Below are 25,764 nucleotides of genomic sequence, written 5' to 3' on the forward strand. Positions count from 1 at the left end.
CTATAAATCAATAATATATGCACACCATCAAAAGGGCCAAATGGGATACACAACCAAACTGCTGAATTTATTTTCCCCTTAAAGTTAGCATAATTAGCTGTTCATTTGCATGAAAATTTGCGAAATTTTTTAGATTCATATATATATGCTCAAATATAAAAAAAAAAAAAAAAAAAAAAAAAAAAAACAGACCTAAAGACAACACCACTGTTGTTCATCTGATTATGTGTAACACGTTAAAAAATATGATGAGTCCGCAAATTTGTTACCTTCAACATGCTTATTCACCCTTTTACCTATAAAGCATACACCTTTGATAAAAATATTATAACAGATGAATGATATAATTAAACAATTGAATGGACTAATATGTTTATGTTGGAGTAGAGCTGATAAGTGGGCTTCTCCTCGGAATAGGAAAATTAATGATGTATGCATCGTTTTTGCGCTCTTCTGATTACTTACTAATCTTTGATTAGTTGACGATTCATTGATAATTCGTTAGTAACTGGCTAGCTATTGGCTAGCTGTTGAGTTTTTTTTTTTTTTTTTTCAGCATTTTTCTGGACATATAAAAAAAAAAAAAAAAGCTAGCCAGAATAGTGCATATGTCCCACGAGGGAGAACAATAACTCTGTTGTAATGTCATATCTTGAGTTGTAAAATGTAACATCAGAAATTCTGTCAGTAAAGATTGTTTCTATAACTAAAAAATGCTTGTAAATTATTTCAACACTGACATTACATAGGTATATTAAAAAAAAAAAAAAAAAAAAAGTCTCAAAAATATACAACAGACAGGATTGTTCGTCTATTTGTTTTTATTTTTTTACCTGCACAGTCATATATATATATATTGAAGTGAATTTTTTTTTTTTTTGACGCCTGCCGTGCTAATACAGTGGCAAGAATTTGCTTTGATGGTGTTGCCATTTTGAAAAAATAAAAATAAAAGAAAACCTAATAAAAAGCACATATCTCATAATGTTTTTTTCAAAGGAAAGACATCAGTGTGTGTTGTTTGCAACAATTTTTTTTATTATCATTTCATTATTACAATTTTGTGATGATGTGGTAGTGCATTGGGAGGGAAGTAAATGTGTTTCGCGAAATGTTAACGGAAGAATCCTATATGAGGGTAAAAGTAGCACGCTAGCAAAGGAAATACCCAATTACAGTAGTAGAAGTTTTAATATTCCAAGTTTCGCTGAAATAAAAGTGAAAGACCATCAGGATAAGATTGAAGAAGATGAGGATCATGAGGCAAAATGGGGTAGTAGGGTATTTTCAAGTGGGGATGACTATTACCAGAATTGTGATGAAACGGGTAAGAACACAAATTTTTTTAAAAAATTATATAGGTCGATGAAAAATCTTTTAGGATTTGTTTCATATGACACGAATTGGTGTTTAGAATTTGAAGAATTAAAAAAATTCTATGGAGATTTGGCCTACATGATGCAAAACAATATGTCAGTTGACAAAACACAGGTTTGTCTGATTGACACGGGGATTGATGTAAAGGATAAGTTGATAAGACACTTTTTGAAAGCATACAATGTAGGTTATGAGGGAAGTGATGAACCTGCAAATCCAGATGAACTTATTGAGAATAGCGAGTGGAACAGATACATTCATGTGCAGGATATCTTGTCATCGTCATTTAGAAACGGAAAGGACATTCAGTACGACGCAATTAGCACAGAGATGTGTAACTCAAGGAATTATTCCAACTGTGAATCTAAGGATGTGGATGATATAGATAACCATGGAACTTTTTTAGCCAATACAGTAATTAGGGGCGATTTATTAAGAGAGAAGAAAGTGTATAGAAAAACTACAGAACTTTTTATATGCAAAGCGTTTGGAGATAAGAAAAAATTGAATTCACATTTGGTTCCACTCGTCAAATGTTTAGAATATTGTAGAGATAGAAATGTAAAAATAATTCACGTCAGTTACAATGTGCAGGTGAAAAGTGAAAAATTGATACAAGTGATGGAGGACTTAAGGAGGGCTAACATTATCGTGGTCTCTCCGTCTCAGCAGGTTTATGACACCCCCTCGATGAGACGTACAATGGGGGAGTCAGAAGTAGCGGAAAGTGGGAAATCAAACGTAGCGAAAAGTGGAAAATCAGACGTAGGGGAAAGTTCAAAATCAGACGTAGGGGAAAGTTCAAAATCAGACGTAGGGGAAAGTTCAAAATCAAACGTAGGGGAAAGTTCAAAATCAGACGTAGGGGAAAGTTCAAAATCAGACGTAGGGGAAAGTTCAAAATCAGACGTAGGGGAAAGTTCAAAATCAGACGTAGAGGAACACAGAGAAGAATTTGATGCAGGGAAATTGTACCCATCCTCGTTCGCTGGCAATTTTGAAAACGTCTTTTCCGTTGGAGCTTTAAAAAATCCTCCCAGGGGGGAAGGGCCAGTGGTAGAGATAAATACAAATTCGTTTGATAACCAGACAGAGCGAAAAATTAGTCGAACGACAGGAAATATAACACAGGTACAATCGTATAACAAAGAAAATACCACTTTGTTTAATTTTGGATATAATAAGAGAAGCATATTTCAGAAATATAGCTCACCGATGAGAAAGGACGAACGAGGCTATGCATCGGCTAACTTTGTTAACACCCTTGTGGTTATGCTTAATATAAATCCAAAATTATCTATGAGAGGAATAAGGAAAATTTTAAAAAAGTCCCTAGTTCAAAGAAGTGAACTAAAGGGATTATCTGCATGGGGTGGTTATGTTAATCTCTTCAAAGTAATTGAGGATACATTAAGAGAGAGGAAGAAAATTTATGAAACTTTTTTCCAAGAATTGAATACCGATGATGATGAAAACGGCAGTGATGAAGAAGAAGTAAAGACAAGTCATATAAAAGGAAGCGCACAGAAATCTGCGCTTCAGAGATTAGAGGATGTGGAAGTACATCTAGAGGACAGAACTGAAAGACAGCACATTCAAGAGGAACGCAGTTATGATAACCTCATAACGGAGAAGGTTATTCTAAATTTTGATGAGGAGTTTAATAAGGGGAAAAAAGAGACAGACGAAGAAGAGAAGGAGAGAATATTAGCTAGCACTTTGGAGGAACAAAAGTTCTTCACACCACTGGATGATGAAAAGGAAAAAATTCATACCGATTCTGGAAATAAACTGTTAAATTTTTCGTATGCAAACGAAGAGACAATAGAATTTGAAGGGGAAGAAGAACTGATGAACTATGACATGGATTCATTTTTTAAAGATGAGGAAGAAGTTGTTTTCCCTAAGGAGGATGACTATCCCAATGATATCACACATTATAGTGATTACAATGATGGAGAATATATTTATAACCTAGATCAGTTAAAAAAATATATTTATAAAGATGAGAGGGAAGGGATTATACAAGATGAGTGGTCTAGACATCGTCTTACTACCCCTTTGAGCTTCATCTCCCTTTTGGATACATCACATAATGATGAAACAAATTTAACATTTTCTATGAATGAAAATGAAAAAAGTAATAGGTTTGACGAGCATTTCCCCCACCCTAAGCGTAGAATCTATGAGAAAAGTAGGTTTACAGAAGCACAGGAACAACAAGATGTAAGAAAACTGAATGGAGAAACCAGTGATGATAGTGACTATGATCATACTGATGTAGTTACTACCCATAGGGAACATGACAACGAGAATGGAAAGGAAGATTATTACAAGAATGGTACTTTATACAACACTGATAGGTTATATCGGAATTTGTCAGAGGATGTTCCATCAGTGAATTTGTTACACACGTACGAAGATTTCCCACCTGCAGTGCTGCCCAGGTGGGAAAAAAGAGGTGAAGAATCCCCTTGGGGAAGTGAGGAAGGAATGCATGATTTTTTTACAACACTTGATTCTGACAGGAGGGGTAACTACCGTGCTAACAGAAAGGAAGACCGACCAAGAAGGCAGGAGGGAGGACATGAAATGCAAGGGAGACCGCGTCGATATGAAACGCGAAGGAGACCACGTAGAGATGTAATAGGGAGAAGACCACATGGTGATGTAATAGGGAAAAGACCACATGGTGATGTAATAGGGAAAAGACCACATGGTGATGTAATAGGGAAAAGACCACATAGTGATGTAATAGGGAGAAGACCACGTAGAGATGAACCCAAGAAGAAACAAGGACTAGATAAGCAAAGTGTAGAAATGCGAAAGAAATCCACATTGCCAAGTTCGAGGAGATTAGTGAGGAGAGAAAGTGAGAGAAGTCAAAACAATAGGGAAAATGAAAATTATCGGCTTAATAATATCATAAAAGGGGAGAGAAACAAAAGACATAGAAATATATCCACAAGTGGGAGACCCGTGAGAACTGTTATGCCAAGGATTCCAAGAAGAATCATAGGAAAAAAGACTTAAGGTACGAAACTTCATCTAGTAAAAGAAAAAAACGAAAAAAAAAAAATGTTTCCGCTTTTTCTTCTCTCCTAACGTGCAAAAAACATACCCCTGAGAATGAGAACGTGCCAAGTGGAATTTAAGTTATAAATAAACGATGGATTAGGGTGAATTATTTTGTCCATTCGTCTAAATATATATATATATATATATATATATATATATATTCATGAACTAATTGTGCTTATAACTTCACCCCTTATATACCTTTGATCATTTATTCGTGTATTTTCTGTTTTCATCTTTACATATTCATTAACTTTTGCGTTAACATAATATGTTTTGTTTTATTAACTTTTTTTTTTTTTTTTTTTTTTTGTCCTGTGCGAATTCATACAAACAATATTGTTTTGAAAATGCGAAATTTTTATGTCCTATACGTTTCTGTTTCATGGTAGTTGGAGAGTGTATAGAGTGTTCTGTTTTGGTCTGTTTTGCACGGTGTTTTGTTTTGATCTGTTTAGGTCTGTTCTGATATGTAGTGACATGTGCTGTGCCGCGCTATATTCTTTGCTCCTGTTTTTTTTCTTTCTTTTATTCCTTTTTCCAATGTCCTGCGAGCTCAATAAGCTCTTGAAATTAATTCTTCTTTTTCATTCCAAATTAGGGAAAAAAAAAAAAAAAAAAAAAAAAAAAAAATTGTTGCCTTCGTCTGAAGGAGGAAAAACGTTCTTTCCTTCATAAGAACATAAAATGATATAATGATGAGAAAAAATAAATAAGTTATTTTATTATTTTATTATTTTATTTTTTATTTTTTATTTTTTATTTTATTTTTTTATTTTTTATTTTTTATTTTATTTTTTTTATTTTTTATTTTTTATTTTTTTTTTTGTTTTTTTTTGTTTTTCTTTTTTTTTCAGTTATACTGTTCAAACGTATGCATATACACATAGTGTGACAATTTTGTATGCTTTGAGTTTTCACATTTTTTTCTCTCTTTATTGTAATGTAAGGTGGTCATTGGGAAGATGAGATGTGCTAGGTTTGTTTATGAATGACGAAGTGTTTGTGTGTGTGCATGTGACGAGATCAATAGAATTTCGGAGAATTATCCGACATGCACACTTATTTTTTTTTTCAAGATGGGGAATACTGAGTAATATTTGGACATACATGTTCTCTGGTTTATTTAGGTTGGGACGTTTTATATAATAGTTGTATTAGAACATTTTGTGAGATGCATTCAGATCAAGCGAGAAAGTTGTGTCTTCCCTTATTATTATTTCATTTTTCTCATTTCAACTTTTTTCAGGATGAAGCAAGATCCTAATTTGCGTTCGAAGGTTCGCGTGTATTAGGGTTATATTTTTCGAAATTATTGATTTTTGGTCTTATTGTTTTGGGGTTTTTTCGTTTTATTATTTTTTTGTTTTACTGTTTTTTTGTTTTTTCGTTTTATTGTTTTATTGTTTTGGGGTTTTTTCGTTTTATTGTTTTATTGTTTTATTGTTTTATTGTTTTATTATTTTTTTGTTTTACTGTTTTATTGTTTTACTGTTTTATTGTTTTACTGTTTTATTGTTTTACTGTTTTATTGTTTTACTGTTTTTATTTTTTTTTTTGTTTTTTTTTACAGTTTAGATTTTTCACTACTTTTAACTTCATGTGAAATGATATGGAGAGACTAAAAATGTGTTTCGTCCAGAATGGTGTGAAAGTTTGCAAATAATATTTTTTTTTTTTTTTTTTTTTAATTCACAAGAAAAGGAAAGAGAAAATAAAATTCCTTTATCAACGGTTGTTTTAGTAAAATTCTGACCGACGTACATTTTAGCAACTTGCTCAAGTTGGAAGTAAATCTGTGCCTCAGTTGTTGTGGTTACTTCTATTATTTCGATGATTGATATGGTTGCAATGGTTTGTGGCCACCTATACTGTGGCAACAGCTGCAATGTTGTAGGAGTTGGGAAGGATAAAATGTCAGCATAACCACGTGATCACAGTAGTTGTATTGGAACTTTACAGTATATTCTTCTTTTTTTTTTCTCTTTTTTTTTTCCTCTTTTTTTTTTTTCTCCCTTTTTTTTCTCCTTTTTTTTTCTCCCTTTTTTTTCTTCTTTTTTTTTTTTCTCTTTTCTTATTCTTCTTCTTTTTTTTTCTTGTGAAACCTGCATTTTCCACATACACGATGTGTGAAAGTGAAGCGACTACGTACAGAATGAAGCCTATGTGTATGCACCTGTATGTTTCCAAGGTTCCTTTCAAATGCATATTACACACGTAAACTCATACGCATGTGTGTGTGAGTTTATGTATGTCTATCTGTGTATGTATGCATGTATGTATGCCTGTGCGTGTGCTTTTCTCCTTCTGTGCCTTTCACAAGTCTCCCAAAATAAGAATGCGTGCATCCCCTTGATTATGAACACACACCTCTGTGATCAAAATGACGATTACACAATATTATTATTACACCATTGCTTGCTTTCTGATATGTAGAATTATACAGAAAGTGGAGAATAAGTATGGAACAAGCAACAGCGAGTGGGATGACTTAACTAAGAGAAAATATAAAACAATGGATCGGAAATTTAAAGAAGTACAAATTGGTGGAGTGTATTACAACAGTAGGATTTTACTTAGTGCTTCTTCTAATGTGACATTTAAAGGGAAATTATTTGCCAAAGGTGATGACTCTTCTTCTTATACTTGCTCGCATGAAGAAGGAAATACATCTGGGGTGCAGAATAAAGATAATGATAACTTCATAGAGGATTCAGAAGGAATATTATCTAAATTGAAAAAGAATAAATTAATTATACGTTTTAAAAAAGAGGAAAATATGTTAACTTCCACTTTTAGACATAATTTTGTGAATGTACTTGTCCATTGCGGGCGTGTGAAGAAATTAAGTTATATAAATTTTTATCTATTTGATATTTTTCCAAATGTAGATGACACTCTTCTAAAAATTTGTCTTCTGTCATTATTTAATAGTAAGAATGTGTTGGTCGAGTTGGATTTTCAAATTCTTCCGATTGAGAAGAAATCCATTAAAATGAAATTTAAGGAAGATCATCATATCGATATCAGTAATCAAAACAAAAGTAGGAAATCCAACTGTTGCAATAGAAACATGTTTCACCTGCACAGCAAGGTGGCTTTTAGAAAATTTCTACACAGACTTCAAAATAATTCCAAGGGAACGAATATTTTCAACGGATATGACAAAACAAAGATGAAGGAAGGAACCGAAATTTCAGCAGAATACGAGGTGCATGATGTAAATGTTTGTATTGTTGATACTGGAATTGATTACAATCACAGAGATTTGAAGGAAAATATTATTCATATAAGAAATAAAAGGAGGGAGGGGGAGGTGGAGGAGGATTCTGATAGAAATCAAAATGGAAATACAGATATGGAATGGAAAGTAAAAGAACGTAAGGGAAAGTACGAAGATGTGGAAGGATTTATGGATAATCATGGGCATGGAACATTCATAGCTGGAATCATTGCGGGTAATTCAGGAAAAAACAATCAAGGGATTAGAGGTATAAGTAAGAAGGCAAAATTGATAATCTGTAAAGCTTTGAACAGTAAAAATGCTGGATATATAAGTGATATATTAAAATGTTTTAATTTTTGTGCAGAAAAGAAAGCAAAGATAATTAACGCTAGTTTTGCAAGTTCAAAGAATTATCCTTCTTTGTTTGCAGCGTTAAAAGAATTAGAAGAAAAAAAAATTTTAGTAGTTTCATCATCTGGGAACTGTTGCCCGAATATGGATTTTTCTAACAATACATTTAATGAATGTGACTTAGATGTAACGAAAGTGTACCCAACTGCTTATTCGCTACATCTAACTAATCTCATTACAGTTTCGAATATGATTCAAGAATCAAATGGGAATATAATTTTATCCCCAGATTCATGTTACAGTAAAAATTATGTTCACTTAGCTGCACCTGGGAATGATATCATTTCTACCTTTCCTCAAAATAAATATGCAATAAGTAGCGGTTCCTCATTTTCTGCTGCTGTCATTACTGGCCTCGCTTCTCTAGTACTTTCCATAAATGACAAGTTGACATATGAAGACGTCATTCATCTCTTCCAACAATCCATTGTCCAAACCAAATCCCTTCAGGGTAGGGTGAAATGGGGAGGATTCCTCAATGTGCATCAGCTGATCAAGTCTACCATTGAGAATTAACACTCTGGTTAATGATTCAACTTGGCTCCAGCTTCATATCCCTTTTTTTCGTTTTCATTTTCGCACTCAATTCCGTTTTTCTTTCCTTTTTTTTTCTTTTCTTTCCTTTTCTTTTTTTAAGTTGTGTGTCTCTCTCGTACTGCCCCGTTTGTTTCCTCTCACTTCCAATCTCTTCCCCTCTCATTTCACCCCTTTTTTTCAAAATTCACACGGATATATTTCATCTCCTCCATGCGTGCACATGACAATGGGAATTCTCTAAATTTCCCTCGCTGCCATTTCGTTAGAACTTTCCACCATTAGGGTTTTTATATTTGCCATTTTGCATTGTTCATTTTATTCATTTTTTATATAGTGTCTGTTTTTTCATGTTTGAAATGAAAAAAAAAAAAAAAAAAAAATTAGCTAATGGTAATTTGCATAATTAAGTGTCCATTTTTTAAGTGTCATGCATTTTTGCTTTGATTGGCAAAGACGAGAATAAAAACAGACACTTAATTATGCAAATTCCCATTAGCTAATTTTTTTTTTTTTTTTTTCTTTTTTAAACGAAAATTTTTATAAAATTGTTTTGAAATAAATTAAAAATAGCAATTGATGTGTAAAATAAGTTTTCTTAACATAGAATTCCAACCCCTGTGGATTTTTGCAAACTCTGAAATTTCTTTATCATTTCCACTTAATTTTTTTTTTTTTTTTTTTTTTATATTGTGTGTTTTTCAAAAAAAAAATTGAGAGGTAAAAAAAAAAATTAACTTTTTTTTTTTAATTCATTTCTTACAGCTGATATTAGAACTTATTAACAAATACCATCTCCCTAAAGACACAAACACTCTATTTTTCTTTTCCCAATTTTGTGCATTTTTCTTTTTCTTCATAGAAAACAAAAAAAAAAAAATTGGAACATTCTAAAAATTTGAAACGCTTTTCAAATAGTTATAAATATCTGTTGTAAAATCTACACATAGGTATTTCATTTTTATCATTTAATTACTTTCCTGTTTTGTTACTTTGCTAATTCATTTTATTTTTTTGAGAATTGTTTGTAACAGGGTTCAGGGTTTAAGGTTTAGGTTTTAGGGGTAATATATATTTTGCACTAGTGGCAGAACTGCGAAAAAACTTGCACTTTTTCTTCTAATTAAATCAAAAAAGGGTTAAAGAAGAAAAAAAAAAAAATTTACTGGTACTTATGTTACATATATAAAATGAGCATATCAAGGTGAGAGAAATTGCATATACATATATATATATATATATATATATATATGTATATATGTATATATGTATATATGTATATACCTATGTTCATATCATATATAGCTATTATAGCAGAAGGGAATGAAAAAGCAAGGATGCGAAAGTTTATTAACGGAGTGAAATTACAATGCAAAGCACTGCCACTACACTGTGGAATCGTATAAAATAATTTTCTTCCCCTTCCTTTTTTTCTCGTTGTTTAACCTGAGTGCTTAAAAAGAATGTAAAAAAAAAGAAAGGAAAAATTTCAGCAAGTTGAATTCATCCCCCTAAGGAACTAAAAAATGCCACACATATGTGATATATGTATATCATATATATGCATACATATATATATACATATATGTGGTGCTTTTATTTTTTATGTCTGCACAGCACAAGGGCGAAAACAATAGGTGCGATAATAAAAAAAAAAAAAAGAAGCTTAAATTAAAAATAAAAAAACTTGGATGCTAAATTCCTCACATACTTGCTTTGTTACCCGTTACCGTTATAGTCGTGTGTTCAAGTTGAAGGATTCATAAGTTACAGAAAAAGGAAAATCACAAAAAAAGAGTACCCAAGGGAGGCGTAGAAGTACATGCATATATATATATATATATATATATATGATATAATATGTATACAATACATACGTATGTGATATATATGTATGCATAATATTCATATGCACCTATCTATGTAGTATGGTACATATATTGTAAATCTCCCACGCATCGCTGCGCGTGATTCTCTTTTTTTTCCCCATTCACCTTTATCACGTTGAGGAAGCACAAAGTGAGGAAAGGAAATAAATAAAAAAAATATTCCGAAGAAGGGGGAAAAAAAGAATAAAAAAAATGAGGGAATCGCTTAAACTCATAAAAAATACCATAGATTATACATACTATACTACATAATAAATGTTACATATTACGGATTAGTTAAATTTTTATTTTCATTTTGTTTCGTTTATTTTCTTTTCTTTTATTCTCTTTTCCTTTTTTTTTTTTTTTTTTTTTTTTTTTTTTTATTTTATAAAAAAAATAAAAATAATAAAAAATTTATTTTTCTTTTTTTTTTTTTTTTTTTTTTTTTTTTTTTTTTTTTTTTTTTTTTTTTTTTTTTTTTTTTTTTTTTTTTTAATTTATAAAAGAATACAAATAATAAAACATTAGTTTTCCTTTTTTTTTTTTTTTTTTACTTCCTTGTGTAGTAAATGATTAATACTGACACTTTCGTCAAATCTTGAAAAAACCAGGATTGAATTTCCTAGCTTTACTGATTATAACACGTGTTCCCCTTTTTAGAAACACCAAAAACAAAAAAAAAAAAAAACAAAAAAAAAAACCTTTTAGGCCCTGCGAGGTAAAAATCATAAATATGAACATGAACATGAATAATGAATTTTGGCCAAGTGCTGCTGCCATTCCATGAGCGTACTGTACCAAAAGTGAAAAAAAAAAAAAAAGAGGAAAGGGCTTTCCCTTACATAATAACGTATTTTAGCGTATGCTTACATGTATATGTATATATATATATATGTATACATATATGCTGGACTGGCACGTGTTTTTCCGTTGATTGTTTGGGTGTGAATAACCATTTATGCATACGCATTATGGTTCTCCCAACTGCTTTCCTCCAATAACGGAGCTGAAATGTGTGGTTATATATTTTTGTACATTTCCATTTCTCTTTGCAAATTCGTGAAATATCCATAGTGCAGTGTAAACAATATCCATATACGTGTGTTTATTTATATGTGATACACATGCCTGTGACTCACCTCCACATTATGAAACATGTACTAGGAATTATTTTTTAAACTTTAGCACAAGTTATTTACATTTGCTGTGCATATACGTTTATTATGATTGCCTCTATACATTCAGCATTTACGTTTGTGCTGTCCTAGAAGCAAACAACACTCTTGTATAATATACGCTTTTTTTTTTCTTTTTTATTTTTATGTAACATGTAAATGATATTGCGATTTCAGGGAAGAAAAAAAAAAATAAAAAAAGCAGAAAAGAAAAGGAACGAAACAGACCCGAGCAATTTCCATCCTGTGTTTTATTTGACGTGACATGCTTTTTTTTTTTCTTTTTTTTTTTTTTATATTGTTTATATATGTTGAGTGAATCGTTGTGATAGGGAGGTTTTTTCAGCCACCACTATATATACGTTCTTTCCCAGGCGAATTATTTTATTTTTTTATTTTATTTTTTTATTTTATTTCTTTTTTGTGTTGTTCAGAAAGGTTTACTCTATTGAGAGTGACATGTTCATATTTTTCTGACTTGTTAAGCACGTTTTTCTCGTCTTGTCATGTCACCACTTCACAGTGACACCACTTCACAGCGACACCACTTCACAGCGACACCACTTCACCACTTCCATAGGCTTTTCACCCCACGTGAAATCACAAAATGGCGACCGTTAGACCCGTTGCGAATGTATACAGTACGAGCGGAAAGCAAGTAGTTGGGGAGGTGGAAATTCCAGTTGTGTTTCAAACCCCAATTAGAAACGATTTAATACAGGATGTATTTAAGAATATGTCTAAGAATAGAAGACATCCATATGCTGTGAAATTAGGAGCAGGATATGAAACATCAGCTGAATCATGGGGAACAGGAAGAGCTGTTGCAAGAATTCCAAGAGTACCGGGTGGAGGTACACATAGAGCTGGTCAAGGTGCATTTGGTAATATGTGTAGAGGTGGTGGAATGTTCAACCCTACGAAGATATGGAGAAGATGGGGAAGGAAAGTGAACTTAAAGGAAAAAAGATATGCAGTTTGTTCATCCATTGCTGCTAGTGGTGTAACATCCTTAGTTTTGGCTAGAGGACATCGTATTTCTAATATTAAAGAAGTTCCACTAGTGGTTAGTAATGATATTGAATCAATTGGGAAAACAAAAGATGCTCTAAAATTTTTAATTACATTAGGGTTGAAGGAAGAAGTAAATCGATTAATTAAATCTAAAAAAATAAGAGCAGGAAAGGGAAAAATGAGAAATAGAAAGTATCGTATGAGAAATGGCCCCCTCATTATATATGACAAAGACGCTGGTGTGAAGAAAGCATTTAGAAATATTCCAGGAGTTGATTTATGCAAAGTTACCAAGTTGAACTTATTAAAATTAGCACCTGGTGGATCTATAGGTAGATTATGCATATGGAGTGAAAGTGCTTTTAAAAAATTGGATGTTATATATGGAAAGATATATAAGAAAAAAATTACCAAGAAGAATTATATATTACCCAAATCGATTATGACAAATCCAGATATTTATAGAATTATTAGCAGCGAACAGGTACAAGCAACATTACTATCCAAAAAAAGACCATGCAAGAAGAGAGTACAAAACAAGAACGCACTCACTAACTTTGCAGTTAGATGTAGACTTAACCCTGCATATAAATTACTTAGATCATTGGCCATTAGAAGAATCAAAAAGAGTATGGAAGCCAAGAAGAAAAATAAAAAAGAAATGAGAATTAAAAAGAAAATTCAGAAAAAAGAATTGCAAAAAGTAAACCATGCTTACTACAATGGAATAGCCAAATCTGTTAAGAAGAAGAAAAAGAAAGAAGAAAAAAAAGCAAAGACTAAGAAGGATGAAAATAAAGCTCTCCTTGGAACTGCTGCGGATGAATAATGTATTCGTTGTATATAAATGGAAAAAAAAAAAAAAAAAAAAAAAAAAAAAAAATGTGGAGACCGGGGAGAGGAAAACAACACAAAATAGGCATATTGCACAACAAACATATTTGAAAAAAAAAAAAAAAAATATATATATATATAAAATATATAAAATAAAATAATAAATTACTACTATGAACAAGCTCTTCTTATAGAAAGCATTGAATAGAAGAGAAAGGAAAAAGTCCATACCCTTTAAAAATAATAGAAAGTGTGTGTAACCACAGTTCTTCCAGCTGCATTACCCGATAGCCATGTTTAAGTTTAACACCACCATCCCCCGTCCTCTCCACATTTCACCCCATGCAGCTTGCATAAAAAAGTATACATACATATATATACGCATGTATATATTATTTTGCACACATGTACAAATACGTAATATGTGTTTTTGTATATATATATATATTCCCCCATTTTATCTCTTCACTTTGCACGTATTTTATACATATATATATACGTTCACCTTTTTATATGTTGAATTTTTTTTTTTTTTTTTTTTTTTCCTTTTTCACATAATGTTGTACACCTTTTTAAAAATTTTAATAAACTGAAAAATGAAATTTTATCAGATAGAATGAAATTGCTTATAATTCATAAAGCATTACGACTATTTTGATCATCTGGTCTTATGGCAATAATTAATAATGGGAGGTGTATATAAAACACTATGCCTTACCCCCTTTCCTATACACACATAATAATTCTTTTTCGGTTGTAAAAGGGGAGGGGAAAGATGGTGTGATTTTGTACATACATGTTTTGGTAAGCATAATCGGATATGCAGTAAATGTTTCAAATGGGTGGTGGTGGTGGGGGAATACAAAGGAATTTGTTAATTTTATCATTATTCCTTGAGAAAAAATCAATTCAATTAACACGTTTGGAGAGTATCGAAAGTGTGTACCTTTTATATGAACATGGTATGTACAATTTTTTCTTTTTAATAAATTTGAAGGGAGTTTCTCTGTAGACATGTTAACTGTTGTTGTTGAGATGACTGTGTTAATGGCTCATTCCTGTGTGCCAAAATGGGAGAACGAATAAGGAAAAGAGAGAAAGAGAAAGAGAAAAAGGTACGTGGGTAGGAGGATAGTTAAACGGATAGATAACGAAGGAGAGAAAAAAAAAAAAAAAAAAAAAAAAAAAAGATTCGTATTTCTTTCATAAACGTTTAATATTAAGAGAACTAGTTCAAGGATTGATTTTTTTTTTTTTTTTTTTTTTTTTTTTTTACAGACATAAAAAATAGCACGAAACATATATTTTTGTATGAACATTCATGTCAATTGATTATTTACAACGTACACAGCATTGAAAAAGTAACTAACAGTTTCTACAAATTATTCAACATAACCCTATCCTCTTATCCACGATATTATCTTTCCTTTTTCATTATTTTATGATATAAAATAGGTTAAAACGTAGCTTTATGTGATCTTACAGGTTTCACCCCCACGTCCCTGTATTATATTACGTTCATTAAAAAAAAAAAAGAGGGGAGGGGGAGAATTCCGTGGAAAAAAAATAAAATAAAAATTAAAAACGTAAAAACGTAAAAACGTAAAAACGTAAAAAAATAAGAAAATTATAAAATTATAATATAAGAAAATATTAATAATAGCCCCCTAACTGTTCGTTACCAACTTTTGAAATGTGTGCAAAAAAAAAAAAAGGTGTAACAACAAAGAGAGAGAAGGTTGTGTGTTTTTCTGTGTACATGACATATCCTAAAGGCTGTAAAACCTCATCTTTTATATCTTCAAATTTGCATGTATGCATTACATTCGTTATTTAAATAAGTGTGTAAAATGACCTTGCGGTTTATGTGTTACCAACTGTTTTAGCCGGTTCACCAGAAAAATGAGTATTAACAGAATAAATAAAATTTTATTCTCTTCAAAAATTGAGCTCATGTCTATACAAAAAATGGAGTTTTATGCAAGCACGTCTAACGCAGTTGTAAAGTAATATAATGCATGTAATTTTTCTTTGCTATGAAAATTCTAACACTCTAGTCATAATATAATATGCAAACGTGACGAGTTTTTCTTTGCACGTTCATGTATATGTACCTGTGCTTACGTGTAGAAATACACCATTACGAGAAAAAGTAGCATCATTAACACATATGTATGGAATGGTGCAACCGCTCAATAGCTCAATCGTGTGAATTATTACGTCGTTGCCTCCCTTTACCCCTTCTCAGAGACTTCTGCACCTTCTTTTTGCCCGTTTTAAAATACAACAATTTCAATGTTGAATATATGTTCCATCAAATAGATGGAAAAGAGGAGAAGGTGATCTTGTGGCCAAGTAAAAAAAACTGCATAAATTTGAGTGAATTCGTGAGCACGCCTATCTAGCGATAAGTGATATTTTTGATATGACACACCATATACGTCTGTCCATCTTGACCTATCTGGGTAGACACATTCAACAAGAATAATATGCATTGAAGAAGATAGTATGCGCGCTGCATTTTTTTTTTTTTTTTTTTTTTTCCAGGGAATAAAGACACACACATTATCAACTTGGGGTTATACAAATATAGTCAACAGTTATATGACAGAATAATATTTCTAGACAGGAAATTTTCAGAGTACCATCGTTAAAAATGTTCGTCCAATGAATACAAATGTGTTTAAATTATGTATGTTTATACATCCGCTCACACACATCGACATATATTTATCCCAGTTTGTTATATATACAACATAACTATAAAACATGATGTAACTCTCCACAAATAAGAGGCCAAATAAATTGCCTGTTTCTTTTTTTTTTTTTTTTTTTTTTTTTTCAGACCACTTATGAACATAGTTAATCTACGTGTGCATACGTTTTGTTTTATGATTTTATAAGGACATGCAAAAAATGAAGAATTATTGATAAATGTGTATCAGTGGATAGCACCAGAAGGAGTTACATTTGCCAGAATATGTACATTATGATATATTTACATTTTACTCCACTCTGTATTCATCACATGTGCCGTGTTATGTGTCAATTTGGTACATTAGCAGGGTAATATATATATATATATATATATATGTACATAATTATGCATTATGAAATGGAAAATGTTTTACCCTTTTGAAATCTGTTCACATGGGATAAGGAATAACATCCCATACGGTCTTCCTTGAGAAAATGAAGCCACAAGGAAAGTTGCGTATGTAAACGTGCAATTTGTAGTTGTCACGTTTGTGAGAACATGCGTTAACCTTAACTTCCCTCAATATGCAACAGTTTTTTTTCGACCAGGGGAAAGAAATAAGAAAGAAGGGAAAATATATTACGCGTTATTTTATTTGTTCTCTTTTTTGTTCTCTTTTTTGTTCTCTTTTTTGTTCTCTTTTTATTGTTCTCTTTTTTGTTCTCTTTTTTTTTTTTTCTTTTTTGTTAAAAAACCAAACCTTTAAATTCCCCACACACACCTGTTCTCAAATTACACTAACAATTTCCTACCTGACATAAGGGGGTGTACATATACCTATGGTGCACAATTTGCGAAGGGTAAAACACACAAAAAAAAGAACAGAGAAGGAACAGGGGAAAAGCAAAGGAAGAAAAGAGGAAGAACAGAAGAAGAAGAACAGAGCAAGAAAAGAGGAAGAATAGAAGAACAGAGGAAGAAAAAATATTGCGCACATTCTCGTATTCATTGTTTTCCTAATGAGCTTGTATTTTCAAGTATGCAAATATTTCGCAATATAACACATGCACATTTAAGCAATTAACATTCATTGATGCCTATTTATCCAATATTGTCTTTTATTTATTATCACTTGTTTGTTTTTTTGTTTTTTTTTTCTTCTTCTTTTTAACTGTTTTTTTTTTTTTTTTTTTCCTCTTCTTTTTAATTGTTTTTTTTTTTTTTTTTTTTTTACATTTTCCCCGTTCACTGTATATAAATTTGTGTGTACTACATTTTATGAATACCCACCCCATCAAACTATTTTGCATATAGTAATTTTTTTTTTGACACAAAATTCAGATTTGTATAATTAATTTTTGTATGTCCATGTCATAAGCATATAAGTATTTATATGCGTGTAACCCATGTGAATATTTGCTATGAGTTTTAGTTTTTTTTTTTTTTTTTTTTTTTTTTTTCATTGTTTTTCCAAAATTTTTGCTAACTTATTAATTTTTCTATTTCAACCTAATTATAAAATAGTTACATTTGCGTATCAAACCGTTTTGATAAAATAAATATCAATGGCGTCTCACAAAATATATAGTCTTAACAAGTAACTGATTTATTATATGCACAGGGGGAGAATATTCGGATGTGGCAAAATGGTTGAAACGTTAATACGTTTTTTTTCTTTTTTTGTGTCTACATATTAGGAAATTTTGGTCTTTTTTTTTGTGTCCTTTTTTGTGCCACTCTTTTGTGCCACTTTTTTGTTTCTTTTTTTTGTGTTATTTTTTTTTTTCCCTCCCACCAAGCTCGAGCTGTCCATAATTATTTACCCACGTCCCGAACTCTCTTTGCAATATACTTGCTGCAAATAGTGCGAGAGCTAATCGTGAAGCAAATATTTTTTAGTACCCATTTTGTTTTTCCGTTTTGTGTTGACATTTACATGGTGCTTCTTTGCATAATGGCCTGTGTAGGTAACATTGCGCTTCATGCATATTTGTAAATATTAACACCACTGTGGTAGAATATAGTCGACTAGTTCTTATAACTGTGGAGACACATAGAGAATATACAAGGGCACGCAGAGAATACATATATAGACATGGTAACACAAGAAGGAACCACCTCCCCCAAGCAGGTGGGAGACATCAAAGTAAATAATATGAAAAATGAAGAGAGTGCTAAAAATGACTTGGTTACAAATAAAAAAGATGTTTTGCCAAACAAGAGGGGAGTTGCCCAAATGAATAATCTCAAAAATGAAGAGAATGGGAAGAGTAACTTAGTTACAAATAAAAACGCCGTTTTACCTTACAAGATGAGAATGGTCAAAATGAATAATCACAAAAATGAAGAGACAGGCAAAAGTGATGCGGTCAATCAATTTGTAGCCCCAGTGAAAAAAAACGGGGATATATCTCCCAAGAAAGACGAATTAAAAAAAGCAGAACCAAAAGTAAACCTTCTAGGTAATTTTAAAAATAGAAATAAATTGTTCATTTCGAAAGAGAAATTAGCGAAAATTTCTGATTCGTCAGATGGAGAGAACGCAAGAAGTGAAGAGCACTATGGAAGGGATAATGAAAAAGATAATGAAAGCAATAATGAAAAAGATAATGAAAGTGCTAATGAGAGAGATAAAAAGGGTTACATAGTAGGCTATGAAAGCAGCGACAGAAGCAGCTACCAAAAGGGTTTCCAAAAGAATGAGCAAAACAGCGATGCTACAAGTGGAGGAAAAAGAGACTGTAAGAAAAATAGAAAGAAAAATGGAGATGATATAAAAATATTAGTAACAAGTGAGGAACCTTTGCACACACTGCCATCGGGAGCCGTAGGAAGAAGAGCACCACTAAATCCATTTTCTTCTCCAATCCTTGGAAAGTATAGAAGAAAAAATAAGAATGCAAAGGTAAAAGTAAAAGATCCACGACTGAATAATAATCCATTGATAGGAAGATTAGTTGTATGTATATCAACAACTTCTATTCTGTTTTGGGTATTTTTTGCAGAAATGATATTCAACTATAACACATTTAATGGGAGGTGTATATCCAAAGTGTTATATCCGATATATACCGAATCTGTAGTAGAGAAAAGAGAACCATTTTATGTGTTTCTTGGATATGGTGCTTGTGAATATAATTTAGAAGAAACAGCAGCTGGTAGATATTTTATTGGAAGCAAAGCATCGGATAAAGGTTGGCCTTCAAATAAAGTTGAACATAACTCAGATGCAAGAGGAGAATCTAGTTGGGATAGTGTAAACTCACGTGTATACAACCAATTAGGAGGATTAAACACAAATTATATTAGAAATTATGGAGAATTGTATCGATTATTTTGGTCTATCTATTTACATGGTGGATTTATGCATATTATATTTAATGTCATATGTCAAATTCAAATTCTTTGGATGATAGAACCAGATTGGGGATTCATTAGAACTTTATTATTATTTTTCATATCTGGAGTAACTGGTAACTTACTCTCAGCTGTTTGTGATCCATGTGGTGTAACAATTGGTTCTTCTGGTTCTTTATATGGATTAATAGGTGCATTATTTACCTATTATATAGAATATTGGAAAACAATTCCTAGGCCTTGTTGTGTTTTAATTTTCATGATTCTAGTTATAATATTTGGTATATTTGTTGGCATGTTTGGATATACCGATAATTATGCACATATGGGTGGTTGCCTTGGTGGTATATTATATGGTTTTGCTACTATTACAACTGTATCTGCTGCAGACAAATGCACGCTGGGAGAGCGTATGTTGACATCTCCTCCCTTTTCTTGGTTCCTTTCAAATGAAACAAAAGAATTAATTCATGCCAAAGCAAAGGAGAAGAAAATAAAAGGAGAAATTTATCGTAAGAAACAGATAGCAAATAAAGTGCACAAACAAAATGCTTTTCATACTATTATGTCTCTAATGAAAAATCGAATTAATGAAGAAGGGAGACCACCATGTAGAATGAAACTACGAGAGTGGATCGTCCGAATTACTGCTGCTTCTGCTTTAATTATTCTTTGGATTGTATTGTTTATATATCTACTGAATGAAAGTGCATACAAATCATATAAACCTATGGGGCAGATCAAATTTTCAGGTGTTCACACCTGTTTCTGCTGTGAGGTCAACAAGCAAAGATTCCCCTTCATAAGTACGGGTAGTTTTTATTGGTGTTTCACGAATGAGGCCGCGTCCGATTATTACTGCAAGCCGTGATTGCGCATGGGGGTCCGAAAAGGTGCGAAATGATTCGAAAAAATTGGAAAAAATGGGAAGACAATCCGAGGAAGTGCGAAATAATTCGAAAAAATGGGAAGACAATCCGAAAAGGTGCGAAATATTCGAAAAAATGGGAAGACAATCGGAGGGAGTGCGAAATAAAATGTATAGACCAAATATAGGTAGGCGAAGCTTCATCATTAAGCATATCTTTTTACCCTCTATGCAAAAATCGAAACGTAGAAAAAGGGCATGTGTATATGTATGCGTGGGAAAAGTGGTGATAAAATAAATGAGTCATCGGGACGATGACCCCTCTTTTTTGAGGGAATGGCATCTTAAGAATAGAAGTGAGATGGAGAGAAATGAAGGACACAAATGGGGAACAACCTTTCTCCTTTTTCTGTGTGCATCCTTTTCATGATTTCATAAATGTTTTTTGTACATGTAATCTTTGGTCATCGGTGCAGCCTAATTCAGTCGCTCTCTATCTCGATCACTATCCCTATTCCTATCTCTTTTGTTTGTGTTTGTTTTTTTCCTCTCTTTTATGTTTCCTTTTTCATCTCTTATATGTTTTTTTTTTTTTTTTTTTTTTTTTTTTTTTTTTTCCCTCATTTTGTCACGTGTTGTACACCCGTAGGTGACGTTGTAATATTCATGTAAATGAAAAAGTTAATCAGTTGTATATGTCCCCTCCCCTCACCCCCTCTCATGATGACACTCTTCTACTTCTCTACATATTATAACTTGGCACGAATTGTTTTTATAGCCTCTTATTACCTCCCCTCCACCCCAAACAAATAACCCATATCTCACTCTCTCTCCATCTTTCCTCCTATCTCTGTCCATACCTATAGTCAACAGTATTATTGCAAAGTACATTGCAAAATAAAATGGCAGGTATAATCATGCAAAAGCATGCAGATATATGTTTTTACTTAGCATATACCTGCTTGTATGTGTACATACAGACTTGTGCATATTATACAAACACATGTGTGTGGATATGAAGCTACGCATGTAAAAATTAGAATTCTTATTGAAAATTTTTATTGAAAATTATTATTGAAAATTACTATTGAAAATTTTTATTGAAAACTACTATTGAAAATTTTTATTGAAAATTACTATTGAAAATTTTTATTGCAAATTAAAAAGACGTCTGGTTTCGCTGATAACATTTCTTAAAAGTGTTGAAAAGTAGACAGGCCTTGAATGCGTGCCTGCATTGAGGAAAATGGAATTAAATAAATCCATGTGAAAGAAAACACGTTGGGATAATTATGGATTGGCTTGAAAAATGAATATGAACACAAAAAAACGTAACATAACGTATAAAGAAGTAAAAGACGTGAAAGACGTGAAAGACGTAAAAGACGTGAAAAACGTAAAAGACGTGAAAGACGTAAAAGACGTAAAAGAAAATAAATAAAAATATGTGAAGTGCAGTGGGGGCACCAAGTGAAGCGCATATCTTATTACGCAATGCGGAAAGGAACAAAATAAAACAAATTTTCCTCACATGCGCATATGTTTCACTCGAGCATGTCGTAACAGAATTCACGAAAAAGAAACGTTACAAAGGTGGGACGAAAAAAGAATGGGGAAAAAAAAAAAAAAAAAAAAAAAAACACATTTTCATATTTGCACGTTTGCAAATTCGCACATTTTCACATCATTCATTTTGATAACCATAGTAGTCTACTTGATACCACGGGAGTAAACTTTGGAAAAATGTTATAATCAAGTTGCTGTTCAAAGACACATAATAATTCGAGGTCACATTGGGTATGTTGGGTGAGTATGTTCTGTTCTTTTCCATCATGAAATCTGGTAAGAGATAATTATTTGACTTGAATTCTCCAACACGCACGTCTTTGTATTTGTTTATGTCCAAAACAGGTGTCTTTCTGCTCCAGTGGAATCGCACGTTTTCCAAAGCTTCTGCCACTGGTTGAGGAGGTGAAGTAGTACATAAAGTGAAGCAGTAAACGAAGTTATGCAGCACACGTGGTGATGTATCACACTAGATAAAATTGAGTGATAAAGTTGAGATGAGCGGTAAAATGTTCATGTGCATATGTAAAGAAGACAAGGTCGTAGTAAAATGAGGAAGATAATAAAAGAGGGAGATTTCATTTAATTGCCTTCAGGCATCCTGTGACACTTACCCAATTGGTCTTTGTACATTTCGTGCAGAAAAGCACTACACACGTGAAACCACGTGATAATTTTCTCAGACTTGTAATATATATTGTTCTTTTCCAAATAGCAAGAAATTAGTTTTTGTACCGTTTCATTATCTTTCTTATCAAAGAAACTAGTTGTGGAGAATGGGGGAGAGGACAATATGTCTTTGAAGGAAATTTCGTAAATGGTTTTTTTCACTACTTTCGTTGTTTTGAAGTTATTATAATTTAAAAATGTAGATAAGAAGTTGGGAAAACATAACAATGCTCTTAATAATGTCAGGTGTGCAGTAAAAGAGAGAGATGGGTTCTTTTTCTTTTCTTCAAGATTTCCACTGTAGCTGCATTTTTCATTTTCAATCCGCTCATCATCCGTTGTAGTAGGGCTACTTTTGCCATTTTTCCCCTTTCCCTCAGTGTAACAATCAAAATGAATAGCAAAATGAGGTATCAAAAATTTACATTCTTCATAAGAAAAGGCACTTATTATGTCTTCCACAGTAATTGCCCTTATTTCATTGTAATCAATCGAGTTATTATTCTTCAGGTACATACACAATGGTATGGAAAAGGCAAAGTTGGGGAGAATAAAATGCAATCTGATTTCGAAATTATCAAACAGTTGATTTTTTTCTATGCAATTCGCTTGACCATGTACACTGGCTTTATATTGCATGTCATCATGGTATCCAACTGATTGTTCTGATTCTATGAAAGAAGTGGAATTTTGCTGATTCGACGTTTCCTCTATATGTTCCCGTTTTTCATTTCGGGACGCATTTTTATCTCCATCATTTGAGGATGCCACATTCGTGCGGTTAATTTGCATGCTATTCTTTTCGGTTAGATCATGCTCGGTTGGATCCTCATCTTTTAGGTTCTCGCCCGTTCGTGCCTCATCTGCTAGGTTCTCTCCGGTTATCCCCATTTCGCTATCCCTTTTTGCAGGAAATGAGGTGACACCATGACTGCTTGAGGGACCAACACAACTGTTTGGATTATTGTCCAAATTGGAAATTTGTGCTGCATGTTTTTGCTTTAAATCTTCACCTCCCATTAGATGATGAGTTGTTGAATGTCTCCCCTCGGATGGGATAAAGTTGGAGAGAATTTCATCCATTCGAGATTGAGGTAAGACATACTGCACATTTTGAATAACAAAATTGAAGGAAAAGTATAGCAGAAAATCAAAAAAATTACATTTTAAAATTAAACTATCAATTCGAAGTAGAATGCTGCATAAATCATTTTGCAAATCCATCTTGCATAACAATTTTGAAATTTCTAATGCAGTGATTGTGCAGGCTTCATTTTCTAACGACAACATATGCATGTATAACGATTTATATAATGCCTTGTTATCATATAAATAAGGATTAACAAAAATGTTTCTGTTTTTATTTAAATAATTGGGATGAAAATCTATGTGGAAAATATTTTGTAAAAGAAGAAGAGACAATTTTATAAATTTATTTGCCATTTCATAATTATTGGATTCGTTATAATACTCTGACAAGACTAGTAATGTGTCAATATGAAATGGAAACTTTCTTAATAAATTATGCATTGCTTCTATATCATAACTATCTAATAACAGATAAAATAAATTCTCTGCCTCCAAATATAATTTATATTTTTCTATTCTAAACTCATTTTCATATCTTTTCATTCCTAGAGGTGGTTGTACAGTTTTAGTTGTATAATCTTGTATTAGCCAATTTTTTAAATATTTTATTTTACTTTTCTGTATAAACTTTTTTTCTTTTACAAAATCTTTTCCAAATATTCTTTTCAGTTCAACATTTACATCGAAATTACTTTTTTCTAACTTTAAGCAGTAGTTATATTTATCATGTGTGCACGCAGACAATTGTAAAAGTTCTAATGAACCATTATTCTTCTCCTCTTCTCCCCGGTCCCCTGTTTCGTTGGTTCCTCTTCCTTCTTTTTTTCCATCTTTTTTTTCCACATCCTGTGCATTTATTGAGTGTAATATATTGTCAATTTCTTCGTCAATATCCTTTTTCTTTTTGCGCTTCATCTTAGCCTGTGCACGATTTGAAAGTCCTTGATTCTGTTTCTTATCATGCACAATTGTGTTCTGTGACTCTTTCATTTTACCCTTTCTTTTTGTCTCTTCTCTCTTTCCTTGCACATTTTTTTGGGGACTCTCAGCAGGATCTCCATCATCATCATGATGACGATCATTACTATGATTATTGGTTAGATTGTCCTCACTGTCATCGGTTTCATCTCTATTCTTACTATCTTCAGAATCTTCCAAAAGTACAAAAACACTTTTCTTCTTATGCTTAAATGCTACAGTTTTCTCCTCCACAGTTTTACTTATTTTATTTATCTCATCCCGGCTTTTCTCTTTCAAGAACTTTTTTAATAATCGACTAGACATGCTTTTTTTTTTTTCTTTTTTTTTTTTTTTTTTTTATTTCGACAGTATTCAGAAATGAAACGCAAAGTGGGAGGCGAGGTCGACACACACACACACCCCTGATAGGTAATGAAAACGATATGGGGAAGAGGATAAAAAAAAAAAAAAAAAAAAAAAAAAAACTAAGCTGAGAAATTCCACACCATGAAAGCATAGGAAACAAAGTTGATTATAAAATATGTTCCATAAGTTTTTTATGAACAGTTATAGGGTGGAGGAGGGGAGGAGGATAGATGTATACTTGTTTTCACTTTTCCGTTCAGCTGATAAAATTGTCTTCCAATTAAGCAATCAGTAATGAGTAAATTAATATGAGCTTAAGGCTTACACGTTGCAGTGATGATAAATGCGTTTTACTACTCCATTGTACTGATGAAAATTTTAATGGCAAATGTTTCAAAAGTCATTTGCCCACTTTTTGAGGGGCTCCTTTTTTTTTTTTTTTTTTTCCCTATTTTTTTACTTTATTTATTTATTTTTTTTTTTTTTTTCTTGATTCAACCTGAAAAGTGATAATCATATTTAGCTAGTTCTCTTGCAAGGACACTCGCTTTGTATGTGATCAGTGCAGCATAGAAAAAAAAAAAAATAAAAAAAATAAATACCATTAAAGAAGTACTCAATATGTAACAAAATAAAATAGTTAATGCATCAAAAATGTATAACTAGAACAG

At 31.9% G+C, this 25,764-nt stretch overlaps 6 protein-coding genes across 6 annotated transcripts; 5 read left to right on the forward strand and 1 right to left on the reverse strand.

Moving 5' to 3' along the window:
- Positions 1-984: 984 nt before the first annotated feature.
- On the forward strand, positions 985-4,410 carry PGO_102400 (hypothetical protein, conserved; the record flags this gene model as incomplete). The annotated part of the gene is made up of 1 exon (XM_028688270.1): positions 985-4,410. One exon carries the CDS (start codon positions 985-987, stop codon positions 4,408-4,410), a length of 3,426 nt encoding a protein of 1,141 aa, XP_028544071.1.
- A 2,428-nt stretch (positions 4,411-6,838) lies between these two features.
- On the forward strand, positions 6,839-8,608 carry PGO_102410 (subtilisin-like serine protease; the record flags this gene model as incomplete). The annotated part of the gene is made up of 1 exon (XM_028688271.1): positions 6,839-8,608. The coding sequence occupies one exon, from the start codon at positions 6,839-6,841 to the stop codon at positions 8,606-8,608; it is 1,770 nt and encodes a 589-aa protein (XP_028544072.1).
- Positions 8,609-12,279: 3,671 nt separating this feature from the next.
- PGO_102420 (60S ribosomal protein L4) lies at positions 12,280-13,515 on the forward strand (the record flags this gene model as incomplete). Its single annotated transcript, XM_028688272.1, has 1 exon — positions 12,280-13,515. The coding sequence occupies one exon, from the start codon at positions 12,280-12,282 to the stop codon at positions 13,513-13,515; it is 1,236 nt and encodes a 411-aa protein (XP_028544073.1).
- A 1,907-nt stretch (positions 13,516-15,422) lies between these two features.
- Positions 15,423-16,174, forward strand: PGO_102430 (hypothetical protein, conserved; the record flags this gene model as incomplete). Its single annotated transcript, XM_028688273.1, has 3 exons — positions 15,423-15,526; positions 15,769-15,875; positions 16,068-16,174. The coding sequence occupies 3 exons, from the start codon at positions 15,423-15,425 to the stop codon at positions 16,172-16,174; spliced, it is 318 nt and encodes a 105-aa protein (XP_028544074.1).
- A 2,355-nt stretch (positions 16,175-18,529) lies between these two features.
- Positions 18,530-20,446, forward strand: PGO_102440 (rhomboid protease ROM4; the record flags this gene model as incomplete). Its single annotated transcript, XM_028688274.1, has 1 exon — positions 18,530-20,446. One exon carries the CDS (start codon positions 18,530-18,532, stop codon positions 20,444-20,446), a length of 1,917 nt encoding a protein of 638 aa, XP_028544075.1.
- A 1,146-nt stretch (positions 20,447-21,592) lies between these two features.
- Positions 21,593-25,051, reverse strand: PGO_102450 (transcription factor 25; the record flags this gene model as incomplete). The annotated part of the gene is made up of 3 exons (XM_028688275.1): positions 21,593-21,675; positions 22,145-22,402; positions 22,624-25,051. 3 exons carry the CDS (start codon positions 25,049-25,051, stop codon positions 21,593-21,595), a joined length of 2,769 nt encoding a protein of 922 aa, XP_028544076.1.
- Between the last annotated feature and the right edge of the window lie 713 nt (positions 25,052-25,764).

Source organism: Plasmodium gonderi (assembly GCF_002157705.1).
Source record: "Plasmodium gonderi DNA, contig: Chr10, whole genome shotgun sequence".
NCBI classification, from domain to species: Eukaryota; Apicomplexa; class Aconoidasida; order Haemosporida; family Plasmodiidae; genus Plasmodium; species Plasmodium gonderi.